The 17421-nt window shown below is 40.0% G+C and overlaps 2 protein-coding genes across 2 annotated transcripts; one reads left to right on the top strand and one right to left on the bottom strand.

Moving 5' to 3' along the window:
• The first annotated feature begins 2974 nt into the window (after positions 1–2974).
• On the top strand, positions 2975–3436 carry LOC149196138 (TLC domain-containing protein At5g14285-like). The gene has a single exon (XM_089408189.1). It carries the CDS (start codon positions 2975–2977, stop codon positions 3434–3436), a length of 462 nt encoding a protein of 153 aa, XP_089264315.1.
• Positions 3437–8217: 4781 nt separating this feature from the next.
• On the bottom strand, positions 8218–16619 carry LOC149196137 (uncharacterized). The gene is made up of 2 exons (XM_089408188.1): positions 15525–16619; positions 8218–10149 (listed from the first exon to the last, which is right to left on the bottom strand). The coding sequence occupies exons 1-2, from the start codon at positions 16617–16619 to the stop codon at positions 8218–8220; spliced, it is 3027 nt and encodes a 1008-aa protein (XP_089264314.1).
• Positions 16620–17421: the final 802 nt, after the last annotated feature.

Here is a 17421-nt window from a genome sequence, read left to right as displayed (position 1 = left end):
TCATTAATTATGTATATATATAATACTTTAAATGAGGTGAATACAACTTTTTAAGATGCCGAGGTTTTTTAGTTTTTCTGCAGAAGGAAAAGACGTTTGCATATGTTAAATTATTTAATTTAGCTTTTTTTTTAACACCATTCATATTTATAAAATTAAATATAATATTTTATATTATTAATATTTTTAGATTATATATATGAAGTTATGTGATTTTTGAAATGGTTTGCACATTTAATTTGTAGCTTGAGTAGTTGTGATTGAGAGGTATCTAAATCGTCAAAATTAAATAAGAATTGTATTTGGGTATCTAAGTCGTCAACATCAAATAAGGATTGTATTTGGTGTGGCCACATAAGCCATTAGCATGGCTAGAATTTTACCTATAAAATTTCAAACCAGTGAACTTTACACTAGGAAGTGCTTTAATAGTACACATTTTCACAATTTACAACAAACTCCAAACCCTATTATCTCTAAACTCTCAAATTTCTTTGTGCCCATACACCATTCATCTACACAAAGCCTAATCTTTTTTAATATCAAGATGAATAACAAACAAATTCACACTTAAAAAAATAAAAAATATAATCACCAAAAAAAATGACATCATCTCTACAAATTATACCCCTCGCTGCAACATCCAAATAATCCCACCTACAAGGCTGCAACATCCAAATAATCCCACCTACAAGAGGGGATTTCTATAGCAATATCATATATGTTGGAGGGCAACCTCACTTTGGCACAAATGAAACCGTATTGTAGGCTCTCCATATTAGAAACTTCACACCGCTCTCCTCTTAAATAACTTTTAAACCGTCACTTTCCACCTCATTTGAATAAATAAATAATATTGATGTGTTTTCTATTATTTTATTTGTTAATTTATTAATTTTATTAGAAATTTCGGTGAAATGATAAATTTAATTAATTTTATTAGAAATTGTTTTATATTATTTTATTTATTAATTTTATTAGAAATTTCAGTGAAATGATAAATTTGATTAGAAATTTTAGTGAAATGATAAATGATAAATTTAAAATCTTATATTTTTTGAAAATTTTTAAAACTTTAAATTTATTTATATATTAAAAATATTAAATATTATTTTATTTAAAAAATAGGTCATATTAATATAATTATTAATTATTTTCATTATTAAATAATAATTTCAAAATTATTAAAATAATCCATTTAAGTATTAAAATTGTATATATAAAATGTTTTTCACAATTTAAATATATCCTATTTTTTAAAGTTTACTTTGTGCTCCACTGAAATAAAGCAGAATCGCATGCCTAAATAAAAAGTCTATTGAAACTGTTTTTATTAGGCGTTTCGTCGGCCAAAAGTTTTAGGAATCTTTATATTTATTTTTTTATTTTGATAGTAAGAGTGTGTTAATTATAAAATTTGTAAAACATACCAAAATATCGAAATAAATCCCTTTCCTTCTCAAAAAAAAGGACAAAATGAAAAGAGAAAGAAAAGGAAGGTAGCAGCTTTTAAATGACGAAGGAACTACCTTCCCTTACAAGCAAGGATGGAAGGAACTGGCTCCCTTACAAGCAAGGATGGAAGGAACTGGCTCTTAATGGAGGAAGGAACCATCTTTAGTCTCCGTGAAGAAAGTGGCTGGATTTCTTATGAAAGAAGCAGAGGAATCGTTGCATCACTCGTGTGAAGGGTTTAGCTTTAGTTAAATGTGAGAGCAAACCTCCCGTATTTTGGCACATAACAGAGCTGCACCGCAGGAAAATAGGAGAACGTGCTAAAGGGGATAGAGGAAAGGAGGAGAAGAAGAAGACATTAAAAGGATGGAGGATCTGTATGGTTTAATGGCGGCCTTCCAGTTATTGCAGCAGCGAGCTGCCGTCAAACACGCCTCGGAAAGATTCGATAAGCGAGCCCTCCTCCGGTTTCACGATGAGATCGGCCGTGAGCTGAGGTCCCCAGCAGAAGGCACTTTCCAGATACGCTCGTCCGTCACCGACCGCGCAGATGCCCACAAGATATGCAGTATCGTGACATTGCTCGAAGACAATAACGGACTAGCCGGCAGGCTGGAAATCTACAACGCCGCTCCCTCGGGGGCGGACGTCAAGAGGCTTTACCCCAAGGGTGCCACGGTGGCCGTCAAGGAGCCCTATTTTAAATTCACCGCCGACGATGGCCTTATTATCCGCGTCGACAACCCCGCCAACGTTGTTAAGGTCATGGCTGAGAAGGGGAAGCGGACGGAGAGCCTGCTCCATGTGGATGTGGAGGACCTGAGAATCTTGTATTGAATGTAAGAGTCTAGATGAAATCTACAATGTCCAAATGGGAATTTAAGAGTCTTTTCACTGTCCAAATGGGTCTCTTCACTGTCCAAATGGGATAAGAGTAAGTCATGGCTTGATTTTTTTTTTTTATTTGGTCAATGCCTAAATGTCAAATACATTTTGCATATTTTTGTAAAATTTCCAATTTTATTTATTTATTTTTTTATTTACCATACAATAGATGAGAATTCAAATAATTAGTAATAATAATAAAATGTTAAAATTTTTAAATAAAAATGATTTTGTTTGGAAATATTATATATATATATATATATATATATATATATATATATAATGCCATTTAGTTTACTTATAGCTAAATTAGAATTTAATAATATAATTTGATAAATAGATGGTGGCTGAAATTAGGCAAAAAAAAAAAAAGGTTCGAGGCTGGCAGCGCACCAGGTCACCAGAACAAGCGAAACCAGAAGGGCAAGAACAGGTTCGAGGCTGCAAGCTGTGGCATCTCATTCGTTCAAGCAACCATCGTTTGCATTCTCTCTGCTAGAGAACAAAATCATGGAGTTCAGCAATGCATATTTCGTTGTGGACTTGCTCCACTATTTGCTTGCCAACCCATCTGATCACCTCTTTATATTTCACCATATTGCAACTTCCTTCTACCTAGTAACTTGCAAGTACTATGCAGGCCATGGAGGACTCTCACCATATTGCAACTTCCTTCTACCTAGTAACTTGCAAGTACTATGCAGGCCATGGAGGACTCTCGGCCATCTCTCTGATAGCTGCAGGGGAATCGACGACTCCATTACAGAATGTGTGGACTATTTCTCGTATGGCTAAAACGGAGTCTGCCTTGGCCAACATGATCTATAGTTCTGTTTCTCCATTTTTCACTGTGTATTTTACCGTGGTGAGGTGCATTGTTGGGCCTTGGTTGGCATGGAAGTTGGCCTCCTTCTACTTAGCTGGTAAGGCAGATGCCGTTATTCCTTACTGGATGGCTAGTTCATGGATGGTTACTGTTATTCTGGCTCTTTTCGGGAGCACCATCTGGGTTTACAAGCTCTGGACAGGTTTGATCTGTTTCTATGCAAAGAGAGGGACTCCGAAGGGCAAGCTTGGAGCCCAGAAAGAAGAGTAAGCATAGTGGAGCTTGATCCAATTGTTATAACTACAATGCTTTTAGTTGAATTAACCAATTTTCCTGTATTTTTCTTTGTGTAGGTGTAGTATTTTAACCGTTCAAATTGATAATAATAGTTTGCTTCTAGGCCCATTTGTAAAGTATTGTACTTCAGTCAACAAACTCTAGAAACAAAAGCCATGGTGCTATTCAGTAGCAATTTTCAAGATTTTGGTGTTGTGTATTTTTTAAATTCTTGCGCAATCCTCAGAATTGGGGCAATTTTTTTCATTATCTTTAAAAGCCTGATAGGAAGATTACTAAAAGGGATGCAAAAACCATCATTACATCGAATTAACATCCCCAGGTTTCCCCACTATCGACGTATGCCAGGGCAAGTGCACCAGATCTAGATTGTACATTAGCTTTACACAAAATTTCTTAAAGCAATCAGATGATATGAAAATTGAATGGCTATATAATTGGAAATTGAAAATCCACCAATTATAGGTACCCTTTGTCTGGACAGATCTTCAAACATTTTTGTACAGAGGAGGTGAGAAGTTCTTTAAGCACTCATAGAGTTGCACACAAAGTCGGGGAGTTGGAGTGAGTAGAATATTGGTCCTACAGCCAATCAAGCAATATGTTAGCACTGAGCATGGGGCTCTCCTCTATTGTGGCACAGATCATCTCTTACGCTACTGAAAATTACCCTGATTACCTGCCATACATTCCAGATAGATTTATAGCAGTACCAAGGATCCTTGAAAAGGACAACCTATCAATAAAGTTATAATGTAAAAATACCCATAAAATGGTCTTATATCCAAGTTTGACCTCCTTAGCAAACTTGCACCTCCAAATAGGCATAGCTGCAATTTTGATCTGTTAGTCCGGTTTCATGGAGCTTTCCTTTAGTTAGGAGTGCCATATAGATAATGAACCAGGCAAGGAATCTCATCCTAAACGAAACCTTTCATCACAAATAGCTAGCACACTTTTGTGTCGCAAAAGCATGGTCAAGCTGCAATTCCAGTTCCTGTTTTATGACGCAGGTTGCTTTAGTTGGGAGTGACATAGACCGAATGAACCATGAAAGTAACCACATCTTAAAGGGAAACCTTGCATTACAACCAGATAGGGGAAACTTTTGTGCCGGTTGTGTGCCATTCATGTTTGTCATCATTCGAATACCATTTTCTATTTAAGTTTACTTTCAATAAAAGGTTTAGGGGTCATCTTTTTATACAAGTTTACTGGCCTGCACATTAAGATAGGTGCCTAATAACTCTATCTCCAAAGACTGTCCTGATTACCTGCCACGCATTCCATATAGATTTGTGGTACCACCAAGGATCTTTGAGAAGGACAGCCCGCCAATATAGTTATGATGTCAACATACCCATAGAATGGCCTTCTATCCATGTCCTATTTCGTCAACAGAAGGCACCTCCAAAAACATGATCAACGTATTCTGGATAACCCCAATATCTGCAATTTCTATCTGTTGATCCTGTTCCATAAAGCCTTCCTTTAGTTCAGAGGGAGCGCCCATATACAAAATGAACTAGGCAAGCCGCAAGGAGTCTCATCTTAGAGGAAATTTTGCATCACAAATAGCTGGCATTCTTTTGTGCCAATTATGTTCATGGTCATTGGATTTCCTCCCCTTAATCTTAGTATCAATAAAAGGTTTTGGGATTATATTCTTTTGCAAGTCTCCTGGCTTGTGTATTGAGATAGGTAGTGTCTAATAACTCCATCTCCAGCCTCTCCAATTCTTGGAGAAGGACAATGGGATTCATGTTCTGTTTTATCTATTTGTCTTCTCTCTTTACACTTTTTTGTCGATTCTTTGATTTTTGCTCTTTTTTTCTTTCCGTGCTATTTGATCTGATTCATATATAATCTATGCTTATGGATCATGATTTTGGACTTATGCAGAGTCTAGAATTGATTACATACATATACATTTGCAAGAAATTGATGGGTTGCTGGACAGAGCACTTGTGCTTCAGTAACATCTACAGTCACTAGTTTTGGAGAATATGCGGAAGTGAATTTTCCAGAAGCCTTTTTTCTGCAAATATTACAGTTGATACTCCTTTTCCCCCGATATCCATGACAGTTACATGGCTGGCAACTATATAGGGTACGGAAGCAGGCAACACAGGGCATGCTATCCTTTAGACAGCTATTCTATGAGCATTCACAAAATGTAATCCACATGATCTTTGCTATAAATTAAACCGTTTGAATTGTGCTAGAGGATGATGCCGTGGCAGAAACCATCACTGCAGCACTTAGAATTGCATTGCAAATGCCTTGTCTCTTCTGCATTATGCCACTGATTTTTTCAAGCATAGGAAGATCAACTTCCCCTAACTTCAATAGGTGATGGAAGTTGCCTAAGCAGGCAACACAGGGCATGCTATCATTTAGACAGCTATTCTATGAGCATTCACAAAATGTAATCCACATGAGCTTTGCTATAAATTAAACCGTTTGAATTGTGCTAGAGGATGATGCCCTGGCAGAAACCATCACTGCAGCTCCTAGAATTGCATTGCAAATGCCTTTTCTCTTCTGCATTATGCAACTGATTTTTTCAAGCATAGGAAGATCAACTTCCCCTAACTTCAATAGGTGATGGAAGCTGCCTTTGACAGGTAGACATGAACATAGGAAGATTCAGAAAACACACACCTTGTCAAAAGTGAAAACACTTGTGATGTTATATGACAAATGGCATTTCTGTCACACATAAGGCATATACATGAATCATGCTTTGCTTAGACAATGCTCTGTTAGTCTAGGGTTATGTGGTTTTTGGTGTATGGACAGTTGGTAAGGATAAATATTTTTATAGTTTGCAAGCAATTCCAATAAAGTGGTGATTGCTAGATGTGTATTTTTGCAGAATAGTTGCCAGTATTGAAAGTGTTGCAGAACACAAATTATCTGTTTTTTAATTATATATGATTATGATTGAAAAACATGTTGAGTATTAGGAATTATATATGATTGAAAAACATGTTGAATTATTTATTAATGAATTGTGAATCAGTTTTCTGGTTTGTTCAATTGGTCTGTTGGAATACAGGGTCAATATGGTTGATTGGTTATAAGTTAACTATTTCTTTTGGTTTGTTTGCTTCCGGGGAACTCATGTTTATCCACGGTAATAACAAGTCAACCGCAAACATAGTTTTCGCGTGTTCCCTGCCTTACAAAGCCAATAGGGACGACCCTGTTAAAATAATAGGCCATCTGTTAGCCTGGATAAGATATAGGACTGGCTTTGGTAAAGTTTTATTTTTATCTGTCCTGTTGTTTTGAGAATTTAAATTCGTCTTATTGTATGTAATTCAAGGTTTGATAATCTGAAAATATGGTTAGGGTACTGTTAAAATTAGTTCAAATATCCCAAAATTGTAACAATGTAATTTCCATACTTTTGGATCGCTATGGAAAGCAACATTACCAATCAATTTGCTTAGACCAGTCAAATAGGCCAAGGAATGTCCAGAGAAACAAATTATTCACAAACCAACGCCAACAGAACAGTCTAAAAACGGCTGAAAATAGGGAAAGCTTGGAATCAACCAATGCAAAACTGGTCTCGCAGATTAAGTTATCTTACGGTCAGTTTTCACACTTCTTTGATTCGAGTCTTTACAGTGTTAAGCAAAGGTCTTGTAATTTTTTTTTAATTACATTTAACAAGAATCACTTGTCAATACTTGCATTTTTCATTTTTTCTCCGCCCACCTTCTAGTTCAGATAAAGACCAAAATTACTTCTATCTCCGGAAAAAGTTTCTGTTTATTTAATGGCCGCATTTTCTAGGAGGTAACAGCTTGGAAAGCTTGATTCTTCGGCGCCAATTGCACTGTAGTCGAAAATCTTTAATTTGATGCCCGGTAATCGTCTTTTACGGAGGATTTCAATATTAATCTCATTTTAGTAGAGAAGTAATTGTTTTTAGTGAATACTCTGTATCACGGATTGATTACTGAAGGGCAAATATGATATCTCATTTTACAGTACGTTGCAATTTCCTCCATTCTTCTGGCGTTCCACAATCAATGCCCACTTGCCATGTTTATATCAATTCCAATTCAATGCTTTTATCAAAACGATTTCTTATATCAAATGGGAACGAATATGTAATTTGGAAGATGGTAATGTTTGTGCTAATTCTGGAAATAAACCCTCTACTAGCACAAGAAAACGAGATTCCCATGAGTTGGATATGTTTAGAAAAAAAAATTGAAATTAGCACTTGCAAAATATATTAAGAACAAATTATATTATAATGAAAAAGGAATCTGTTAATTTATTTCAACAATTTTAGTATCCAAATGGGAGGGAACCCTGCTATGCAGCCTGTCCAGTGAGAAAATGCATTCAGAACCTTTTCATATAGTGAAAGACTCAATTTTTTTTTTTGGTTAGACGAATAAATTCTGCCTAAAACTATCTGCAAATATATATCGTTCCTACGCACTGTGTTTGAGCATGGTACACAGTTGTATTAGAGGACTCCATTTGAGCTTTACAACTATAAAAACTTTTTACAGGTAGGTTGGAATATTTCTATTGTTTTTTTCAGAAAGAAAATCATGATATTATATTGAGAAAATATAAACATATTGTTCAGATAGTTTTGTATGAGTTTTATAAAAGCTCCTGTATAATAGCGATAGCAGCATCTACATAAACAAAATTGTGTTGATTTATCATTATGAATAAACATGTTCACAACATATCAGAAGGAAAGCCTATTGCATCATTCAGCTGATTGGAAGATAAAGAGCCGAGATGGAAGAGAGAACGTATTTGGCAGATAAGGAGGAATCCTCAAAAATTTTAAGATTCCTCCACCTCCAAAGTGACCATATGGTGATGGGGAGAATAGGACTGAGCGTCTTTTGTCGCCCCCACCAGGCAAAAGCTGCATCAACAGAGATGAAGTTAAGATGTGGAAAGGAAAAAAACTGAGCAAGGTCATACCAGATTTGTTGCGAAACCGAGCATTTGAAGAATAGGTGGAAATTTGTCTCCTCCTCCATTTTGCAGAGAGCGCATCTACTGGGGCCGTGCCATGATCGTCTCCTCAAGGAGTCCCAAGTTAAATTCTTATTGAATAGCACCAGCCAGGAGAATAAGATAACTTTGAGGGGACACCCGAGCTTCCACCAGAAAACTGGAAAGCGCTGTCTAGAGGAGCTGTTTTTTGAAATGAGATCAGAGTAAATATCCTTTACATTTGCATGAGAGACAAAGAAAGGGAGGGACCAGATTAAATGATCATCATCTGTTGAGCGCTGTAAGCCTCCCTGTTGGACAGAGGAAGTAAGATCGGACCAAAGGGGAATCAAGTGCATTGGAAGGCCGAGATCATCAGCATCCCGGAGCATGGGAGAAAGACCGCACCATTCTTTTATGATTTGGTTCCATGTGAAGTATCCGGATCTGCGGAGGAAGAAAAGAAGAGGGGGAGGGAACTGTAACATTCCCCTGAAACCTGCAAATGAGTTCAGGCCAATGTGGATCTTCCTACCTGTGAAGATTTTCCATTTAAGATTGCTGAGAAAATACCGTTGGATCCTTTTAAAACTGAGCCATATGGCAGAGCCTTGTTGGATGCCAATAGAGTCACATCTGAACCAGTATTCGATGCCTCTACCTTTTTGATATTTTTGTCTAATGATGTCGTTCCATGGGTTGGTGCCAAATACACCCCTCCAAAGGGTTTTGCAAGTAAGAGCAGCCCCAAAAATTTTAATGTTCAGAATGCCCCATCCATCAAAATTTTTTGGCAAGGAGAGAATGTCCAACTTTGCAAGATGAATTTTACTGCGCTCGACCTTGGCTCCCCAAATAAAGCTTGAAGTAATCCTGTTTATCACTTTGATAATGCAAGACGGGAGGAGGAAGAGGTGACCCCAGAAGACTGAAAGCTGTGTGAGGACCGATTTGACCAGAACAACCCTGCCACCTAAAGAGAGGGAGCGGAAATTCCAGAGAGCAATCTTATTTTGAAAGCGATCAACGAGCCAGCGCCAGTCCGACGACTTGTAGGAGCGGGCTTTTAATCTAAACCCAAGATACTTAATTCCATCTGAAATAGGCTTGCATTGAATTTCGAATAGTTGGCAGATCCAGAGAATGAGGTCGCCAGCCGGTCCATTGTGGTAGAGAATTGTTTTAGCTTTGTTGATGGCAAGCCCCGAAGCTTTGTGAAAGCGATCAAGGATGGATTTAATGCACAGCCAGGAAGCCTTTGAGAGCATAGCAAATAAGAGTATGTCGTCGACGAAGAGGTTGTGAGATATTTTGATATTCTTGCAAATCCTTATCGAAAGGAAGTATTTCATTGCCACAGCACGGTTTATATGAAGACTCAGAGCGTCAATAGCAAGGATAAAAAGAAGGGGGGACAGTGGGCACCCTTGTCGTAGGCCCCGTTCCGCCTTGAAGAAAGGGGAGGGGTGTCCATTCACCAAAATTGCATAGTTTACATTTTCGATGCATCCCATAATCCAGCGGATGATAGCAGGAGATAATCCTATTTTGGCCAGGAGGCATTGGAGATAACCCCAATCGATGACATCGAAAGCCCGCTGCAAGTCGATTTTCAGGATGGTTGCGTTGAAATTATTGACGGCAATGGAGTGGAGGCATTCTTGAGTGGAGGCCACTGCGTCATGGATATTTCGTCCCTGTAGGTTTTAACCCTGTACAGAAATTACCTGCATACAAATTCTTAAACAAAGAAAATAAACAATGCGAGAGCATAACCCATAAAACACATATGCACAGAGATTTTTCCTTGGATCCCAAAACCAGGACTGCCAGCTTGATTTTTTCATTATGTTCCTTTCAATGTTACAATACATATTTATACATGCCGAAGCATCCAATACCATGGACCGAAAACCATCACGTCCTAAGAAAAACATGTGCGAAAATCATGCACAAAACCATAGGTGGGTCCGCCCAACCTAACATATGGTCCAAAACCAAAATTTTCCAGGGCGCTGCCCCGGACCCCATAAAGTGGGGTTATGGGTGCCCTTCAAACTACGTGGAAAGAATATAACACAACCCAACAATCTCCCACTTGTTGTTTTCTTTCCATAGAGGGCCACAGGAGAGCTTAGTCATTTTTTCAGCCCTGAGATTCCCATTGCTTCTCTACACCAAGAGAACTTCTCAGAGCTCACAGATTTTTTCAATGCATCTGCAGTATTCTTCAAAGTGTCCACCTTTACCAGCAACACCTTTCTGTCTTCTATCATATCCCTCACAAAGTGATACTGAACATCAATGTGCTTTGTCTTTGAATGATAAGCAGGGTTCTTTGCCAAGAAAATTGCACTTTGGCTGTCACAGTCTATTCTTATAGCTCCCTGTACTAACCCCATACTTGAACACAATCTCTACAACCAAACTGCTTCCTTGCTTGCATGAGTGGCTGCCATGTATTCTGCCTCTGTAGTTGATAATGCCACTACAGATTGTTTCTTACTCATCCAACTGACTGCACCTCCAAATAGGTTAAACACATACCCACTTGTAGATCTTCTCTGATCCAGATCTCCAGCCCAGTCTGCATCAACAAAGCCATGAATATCCAACACTCTGTCCAATCCTGGTCTTCCTTGGTAGCACAAACCATAATCACTAGTGCCACGCAAATACCTGAAAACCCGCTTCACTGCTGTCCAGTGCTCCTTCCCAGGTTTTGACATAAACCTGCTTAATACTCCCACTGCATGTGCAATGTCTGGTCTAGTACAGACCATTGCATACATCAGGCTACCCACTGCACTTGCATATGGAACCCGAGACATGTCCTCTTCCTCTTCTTGTGTCTTGGGACACTGTTCAGCAGATAACCTCACACCTACAGGAATAGGAACCTTCACCGGTTTACTATCCTGCATATTAAACCTCTGCAGTATTGTCTCGACATACTTCCTCTGGTTTAACCAGAGCTTCCTCTTTGATCGATCTCTTTTAATTTCCATGCCCAAAATATAGTTTGCAGCACCAAGATCTTTCATGTCGAATTTGGAGGACAATTGGGTCTTCAAATCCTGGATAATTTCTTTGTCATTTCCAACCAGCAACATATCATCCACATACAAGACTAGATAAATAACACGGTCACCAATTAATTTAAAATACACACAATGATCTGCTTTGCTTCTGGTGAAGCCAAGTCCCCGTATAAATGTATCAAATTTCTGATACCACATCCTTGGTGACTGTTTTAACCCATACAGAGACTTCTTTAACTTGCATACCAGTTCTTTCTTACCCTTCACCGCAAAGCCTTCAGGTTGCTTCATGTAGATTTCCTCTTCCAAATCCCCGTGAAGAAATGTTGTCTTCACATCCATCTGTTCTACCTCAAAATCAAAAGCAGTAGCAATAGATAAAAGTAATCTAATAGAAGTTACCTTGGCAACAGGAGAAAAAATATCACCAAAATCAATTCCCGGCACTTGGGAATAACCTTTTGCTACCAACCGAGCTTTGTATTTCTCCACCTTTCCTTCTGCATTTGTCTTCTTCTTGAACACCCATTTGCTGCCAATGGGTTTCCTTCCAGCCGGCAACTCCACCAGATCCCAAGCCTCATTTTTGTGCAAAGATGCCATTTCATCGACCATGGCCTCTTTCCAGAGTTTTCCATCCTCTGAATCCACTGCTTCCTTCACAGTTCTGGGATCATCATCAGTAATAGACAAAGCAAAATTTGAACTGAAAGCAGATGGACTATACCTTTCTGGCTGCCTTCTTTCTCGAGCTGATCTTCTCACAGCCAGAGTTTGTGGCTCTTCATCTTCTGATTCCTCCTCTGCTGCAGAGTCTGATTCTTCCTCCTTTGGCTCAAACTCTATCTTCTCAGGTTCCTTTGGTTGGAATTCATGTTGAATAACATCTTTTACCTCTCTGAACAACACATCTCGGCTGTACACAACCTTCCGTGTGACTGGGTTCCAAAGCTTATAACCCTTTAAACCATCCTTATACCCAATAAAGATGCACTTTTCAGATTTACTATCCAACTTGGTTCGTTTCTCCTTTGGAACATGTACATATGCATCACATCCAAATACCCTTAGATGTGAAAGAGAGGGTTTCTTACCAGTCCATACTTCTTGTGGAGTCTTATCCTCCAACGTTGATGAAGGTGATCTGTTGATCAGGTAACATGCAGTATCCACCACCTCTGCCCAGAATTCCTGTCCTAACCCGGCACCACTGAGCATGATTCTTGCCCTTTCCATCAACGTCTTGTTCATTCTTTCTGCGACTCCATTTTGCTGAGGTGTATATGTAGTAGTCTTCTGTCGTGCTATACCACACTTCTTACAAAATTCTTCAAATTCCTTGCTACAAAATTCTCCACCATTATCTGTCCTCAGCACCATTATCTTCTTCTCTGTCTGATTTTCCACCAGAGCCTTAAATTCTTTAAACCTGTCAAAGACTTCAGATTTCTTCTTAAGGAAATATATCCATGTATTCCTTGAGAAGTCATCTATGAATGATACATAGTACATAGACTTACCCAGTGATGGAACCTTCACAGGTCCAAACACATCACTGTGCACAAGCTCTAATATCTGTTTCGTCCTCTTACCACCAGAGGGGAAACTCACTCGATTATGCTTCCCATACACACAATTTTCACAGAAATCAAAATCCAGAGGGCTATCATTCATACCTTCTACCATACCTTTACCATGAAGTATTCGAAGGCCCTTCTCTCCAATATGTCCAAGCCTTTGATCCCACAACATGGTCTTCTCTCCAGAGACCACTAGATATTCTACTCCATTTTCAGGAACCATAGAACTATTGCACCCATCAACAACAGTGCTACCTTGCAGCTTGTACAGAGTTCCAATCCGAATTCACCGCATCAATATCAGTGCTCCTCGAACCATCTTGCAGGTATCTTTCTCGAACACCGTCTTTACACCTGCATCATCCAACTTGCTTACAGAAATCAGATTTCTGGCCAATGCAGGAATATGTAGAACACTCGGAAGTGTTCTAACCCTTCCACCTTGCAACTTCAACTTTACTTTTCCCCGACCAATGATTCTAGCCTTCCTATCATCTCCTAAGAAGACATCACCACCATCGTATTTCTCATACTCGCAGAACCACTCTCTATGGGGAGTGAAGTGAAAGGATGCACCTGAGTCAATCAACCATGCCTCATGATCTACATGTGTACTTGAAGAAGCCAAGTACACATCCCCACCTTCATCTGAGGTGGTTTTCGCCTCTGCAGAAGGAGCATCATCAGATCCCTTTCCTTTATCAGGAGCTTTAGATTTACAATCCCTTCTGAAGTGCCCTTCCTTTCCGCATTTCCAGCACACCACCTTTGTAGGTTTTCCTGGAGATTTAGATCTCCCACTCGATGACTTATTTTTGTTTCTGTTCTGGGACCGTCCTCGTACAGACAAGGCATCACCATTCTGGTTGTCCATATTCTTCCGTCTCATCTCCTCCGTCAGCAAGGCTGAGACTATTTCATCAAACTACAAAGCAGTTGCATTGCTACCTATTGCAATAACCAGACTATCCCACGAATCTGGTAGAGAACACAATAGACTGATGCACTTATCTTCATCTGAAATTTTAATATCAACAGATAATGACTGACTTACCACAGTATTAAACGCATTCAGATGCTCTGTCACTGAGTCTCCATCTTTCATCCTCAGGTTATACGGCTTTTTCTACAGGAACAGTTTATTCACCAGAGACTTAGATTGGTACAAAGTCCCTAACTTGACTCACAAAGCCTTTGCCGTAGCTTCCCCTGATACATTCAGCAATACTGAATCTGAGACACACAATCGTATTGTGCTCTTTGCCTTCCGATCCAACTTCTTCCATTCTTCATCGGTCACTCCCGATGGTTTAGTACCCGGATCTACCGCGATCCACTGATCTTTATCCACCAACAGATCCTCCATCTTGAGTTTCCACAACTCAAAATTCTGACCATTGAACTTCTCAATCTCTATCTTTCCACTACTCGCCATCTTCTTTCACCACCAGAATCGATCTCGCAGATCTCCCACTGAACAGGGTCTACCACAGGCCCGAGCGAAACCCCTTAGCAACAAAGGCGTCCCCTTGAAGCCAAAACAGCTCTGATACCAAATGTAGGTTTTAACCCTGTACAGAAATTACCTGCATACAAATTCTTAAACAAAGAAAATAAACAATGCGAGAGCATAACCCATAAAACACATATGCACAGAGATTTTTCCCTGGATCCCAAAACCAGGACTACCAGCTTGATTTTTTCATTATGTTCCTTTCAATGTTACAATACATATTTATACATGCCGAAGCATCCAATACCATGGATAGAAAACCATCGTGTCCAATACCATGGACCGAAAACCATCACGTCCAAAAAAAAAAACATGTGCGAAAATCATGCACAAAACCATAGGTGGCTCCGCCCAACCTAACATATGGTCCAAAACCAAAATTTTCCGGGGCGCTGCCCCGGACCCCATAAAGTGGGGTTATGGGTGCCCTTCAAACTACGTGGAAAGAATATAACACAACCCAACAGTCCCTTGAGGAAAGCATGCTGGTTTGGAGAGAGATGATGAGCCAGAGTTCCTTTTATTCTAAGAGCAATGATTTTTGTGATGATATTGAAGGTGATATTGCAGAGTGAAATAGGGCGAAAATCGGAGAAAGATTCAGGCTCATCCTTCTTGGGAATGAGAGCGATGAGAGTGGAGGAAGATGGGCTGGGGATTTTTCCCGATAATCTGGAGGCCTGTACCATGCTTAGAAGATCTTTTTTAAAGAGGTCAAAAAAATGAGTAAGGAAACTGATAGTCCAGCCGTCCGGGCCAGGGGCCTTGTCCTTTTTGAAGGATTTCATGGCACTGTGGAGTTCATTCTCATCAACAGGACGGAAAATCTCCTCATTCATATCATGATCAAACATCATCGGCATTGGGTCAATCCCCCATCGAATATCAGTAAAAGTAGCATCGATTGATCTGCTGTACTATTTTTTGAAAAAACTTACCGCGAGCCGAGTGATGTCCTCCTGTGTGACAGCCTCATTCCCTTGTTCATCCTTGATTTTCCAGATAAAGTTCCTCTCTCTTCTAGCGTTTGCAAACTTGTGAAAGAATTTTGTATTTTTGTCACCCAGTTCAAGCCAAGTGGCACGGCTTTTAAGTCTCCATTTTTCTTCTTCCTGTTTTAATAAACAAAATCTTCTCTTCTCCAGTGCTCTGATACAGGCTTTCCTCTCAAGAGAGCAGGAGGAAAAATCAGTGGATTCCATAATAGATTCCAATTCCTTTTGAACCCGATTTAGGTCCGCCTTGTCTTCCTGGTGTCTTTGGAATTGCCACTTTTTCACCAAGTCTCTGAGCTCGGTTAGTTTTTCCCTGAAAGAGGAGAAGATGAAATTTGTTTTCTCCCTGTCCTTTATTTCTTTCCATGCAGCCTGTATAAAAAGATTGAAGTCGGGGTTCTGGAGAAGACTGTTATCAAACTTGAAAGAGTAGCCTTTTTTGAAAAGTTTGTCAAGCCACGATAAGAGAATGGGGAAGTGATATGAGATCATGACATTCTCCACAGACAGCTTTGGAAGGCCTAAATTGTCGACAAGGCTGAAATGGATGAACACCCTGTCCAACCTCTTGGCAATGTAGGCGTCTCCAACTCTACCATTGGTCCATGTCGGCCTGTTCCTAGCAAGAGTGATGTCGACCATATTCCTGTTTATCAGTTCAGAATTGATAAGGTCCGCCAGGACATTGTTTATCTTGCCCTTACCCCAAACCTCATTTGAAAATAACACAGAATTTGTGTCTCCCGCAATGATAAGGTTGTTTAAACTGAAAAGGTCAGATGCAAATAACCTGTTCCAGAAAGCCAGGCGGGATTTATACGGGGCATATAGATTAAGAATGTTGATAGGATGATCAAATCCGCGAACTGTTACTGTTATTAGAATTCCAGCAAAGCATCTGTAAGCCTTTGCCTTGACTTTTGTCGGGTCCCAAAGGGATATCATGCCTCTCGATAGCCCCGTCGCCTCTGTAGCAGCCATGTGCCAAGATGGCATCATTCTTCGGAAATATGACAGAGAGTCTGCCTTTCCATGCATCGTTTCTTGTATTAGTATGATTGAGGCCCTGGAATGGAAAAGAAAACTCTTTAGCGTGATGAATTTTGGGTCCACGCCAAGACCACGAATGTTGAAAGATAAGACAGGGATCATTTTGGAGACTTGGAAGCCTTGCATGCTCTAAGGGGCTGCGAAGACGTGTCATCCAAAATGGGGACCTCAACAAGAGATAAATTTCGGATACCTTCATTTGATACATTAGATCTGCCACCGAAGTGCCGAGAGCTTCCCCTGCCCTTCCTCCGGACCGTGATGTTTCTGCCCGATTCCGGACTGATCACAGGCAAGCATGGCCCGGGTTTATGGATTGTGAGGGGCTCAAGCTGAAGAGAAGCCCTGGTTTGAATTAGGTCAAGATCGTTGTCAAAGAGATTGACAGGGGAGGAGAAGGGGGAGTTTGGAGGGGTGGGTCCAACAGGATGCAGAATCCCCTTCCCTTTATTTGCAGCTTGCCTGGGATGCGGGGATGAAGAGGAAATGGGGATGGGAATAGATCCAACAGCGAAGTCATTTATGGGCGGTGGGACACATTGCAGGGTGGAGGAGAAATTCCTGGGGTCCATTGGCGGCGGAGAAGGGACAGGGGGGTCATCAATGGGTTCGGAGAAAGGTGGGGTGTGCGTGGCAGTGGGATGTCCATATTGAGTGGGGAGGGGGGAGGATTGACTGCCTTGGGGTCGGAATTTCACTGGGGTTGAGGGAGTCGAGAGACTGCCATTTAAGAAGGATTTTCTGAGACCTCGCCTGTTTTCATATAATTTTGCGTTGGGACAGTTTTTGA

This window comes from Pinus tabuliformis, chromosome 2_2 (assembly GCF_031772625.1).
Source record: "Pinus tabuliformis cultivar Carrire ecotype Pingquan chromosome 2_2, CPIR1, whole genome shotgun sequence".
Lineage (NCBI taxonomy): Eukaryota > Viridiplantae > Streptophyta > Pinopsida > Pinales > Pinaceae > Pinus > Pinus tabuliformis.
Note: the sequence above shows the minus strand (reverse complement) of the source record. Positions and strands in the feature narration are given on the sequence as shown.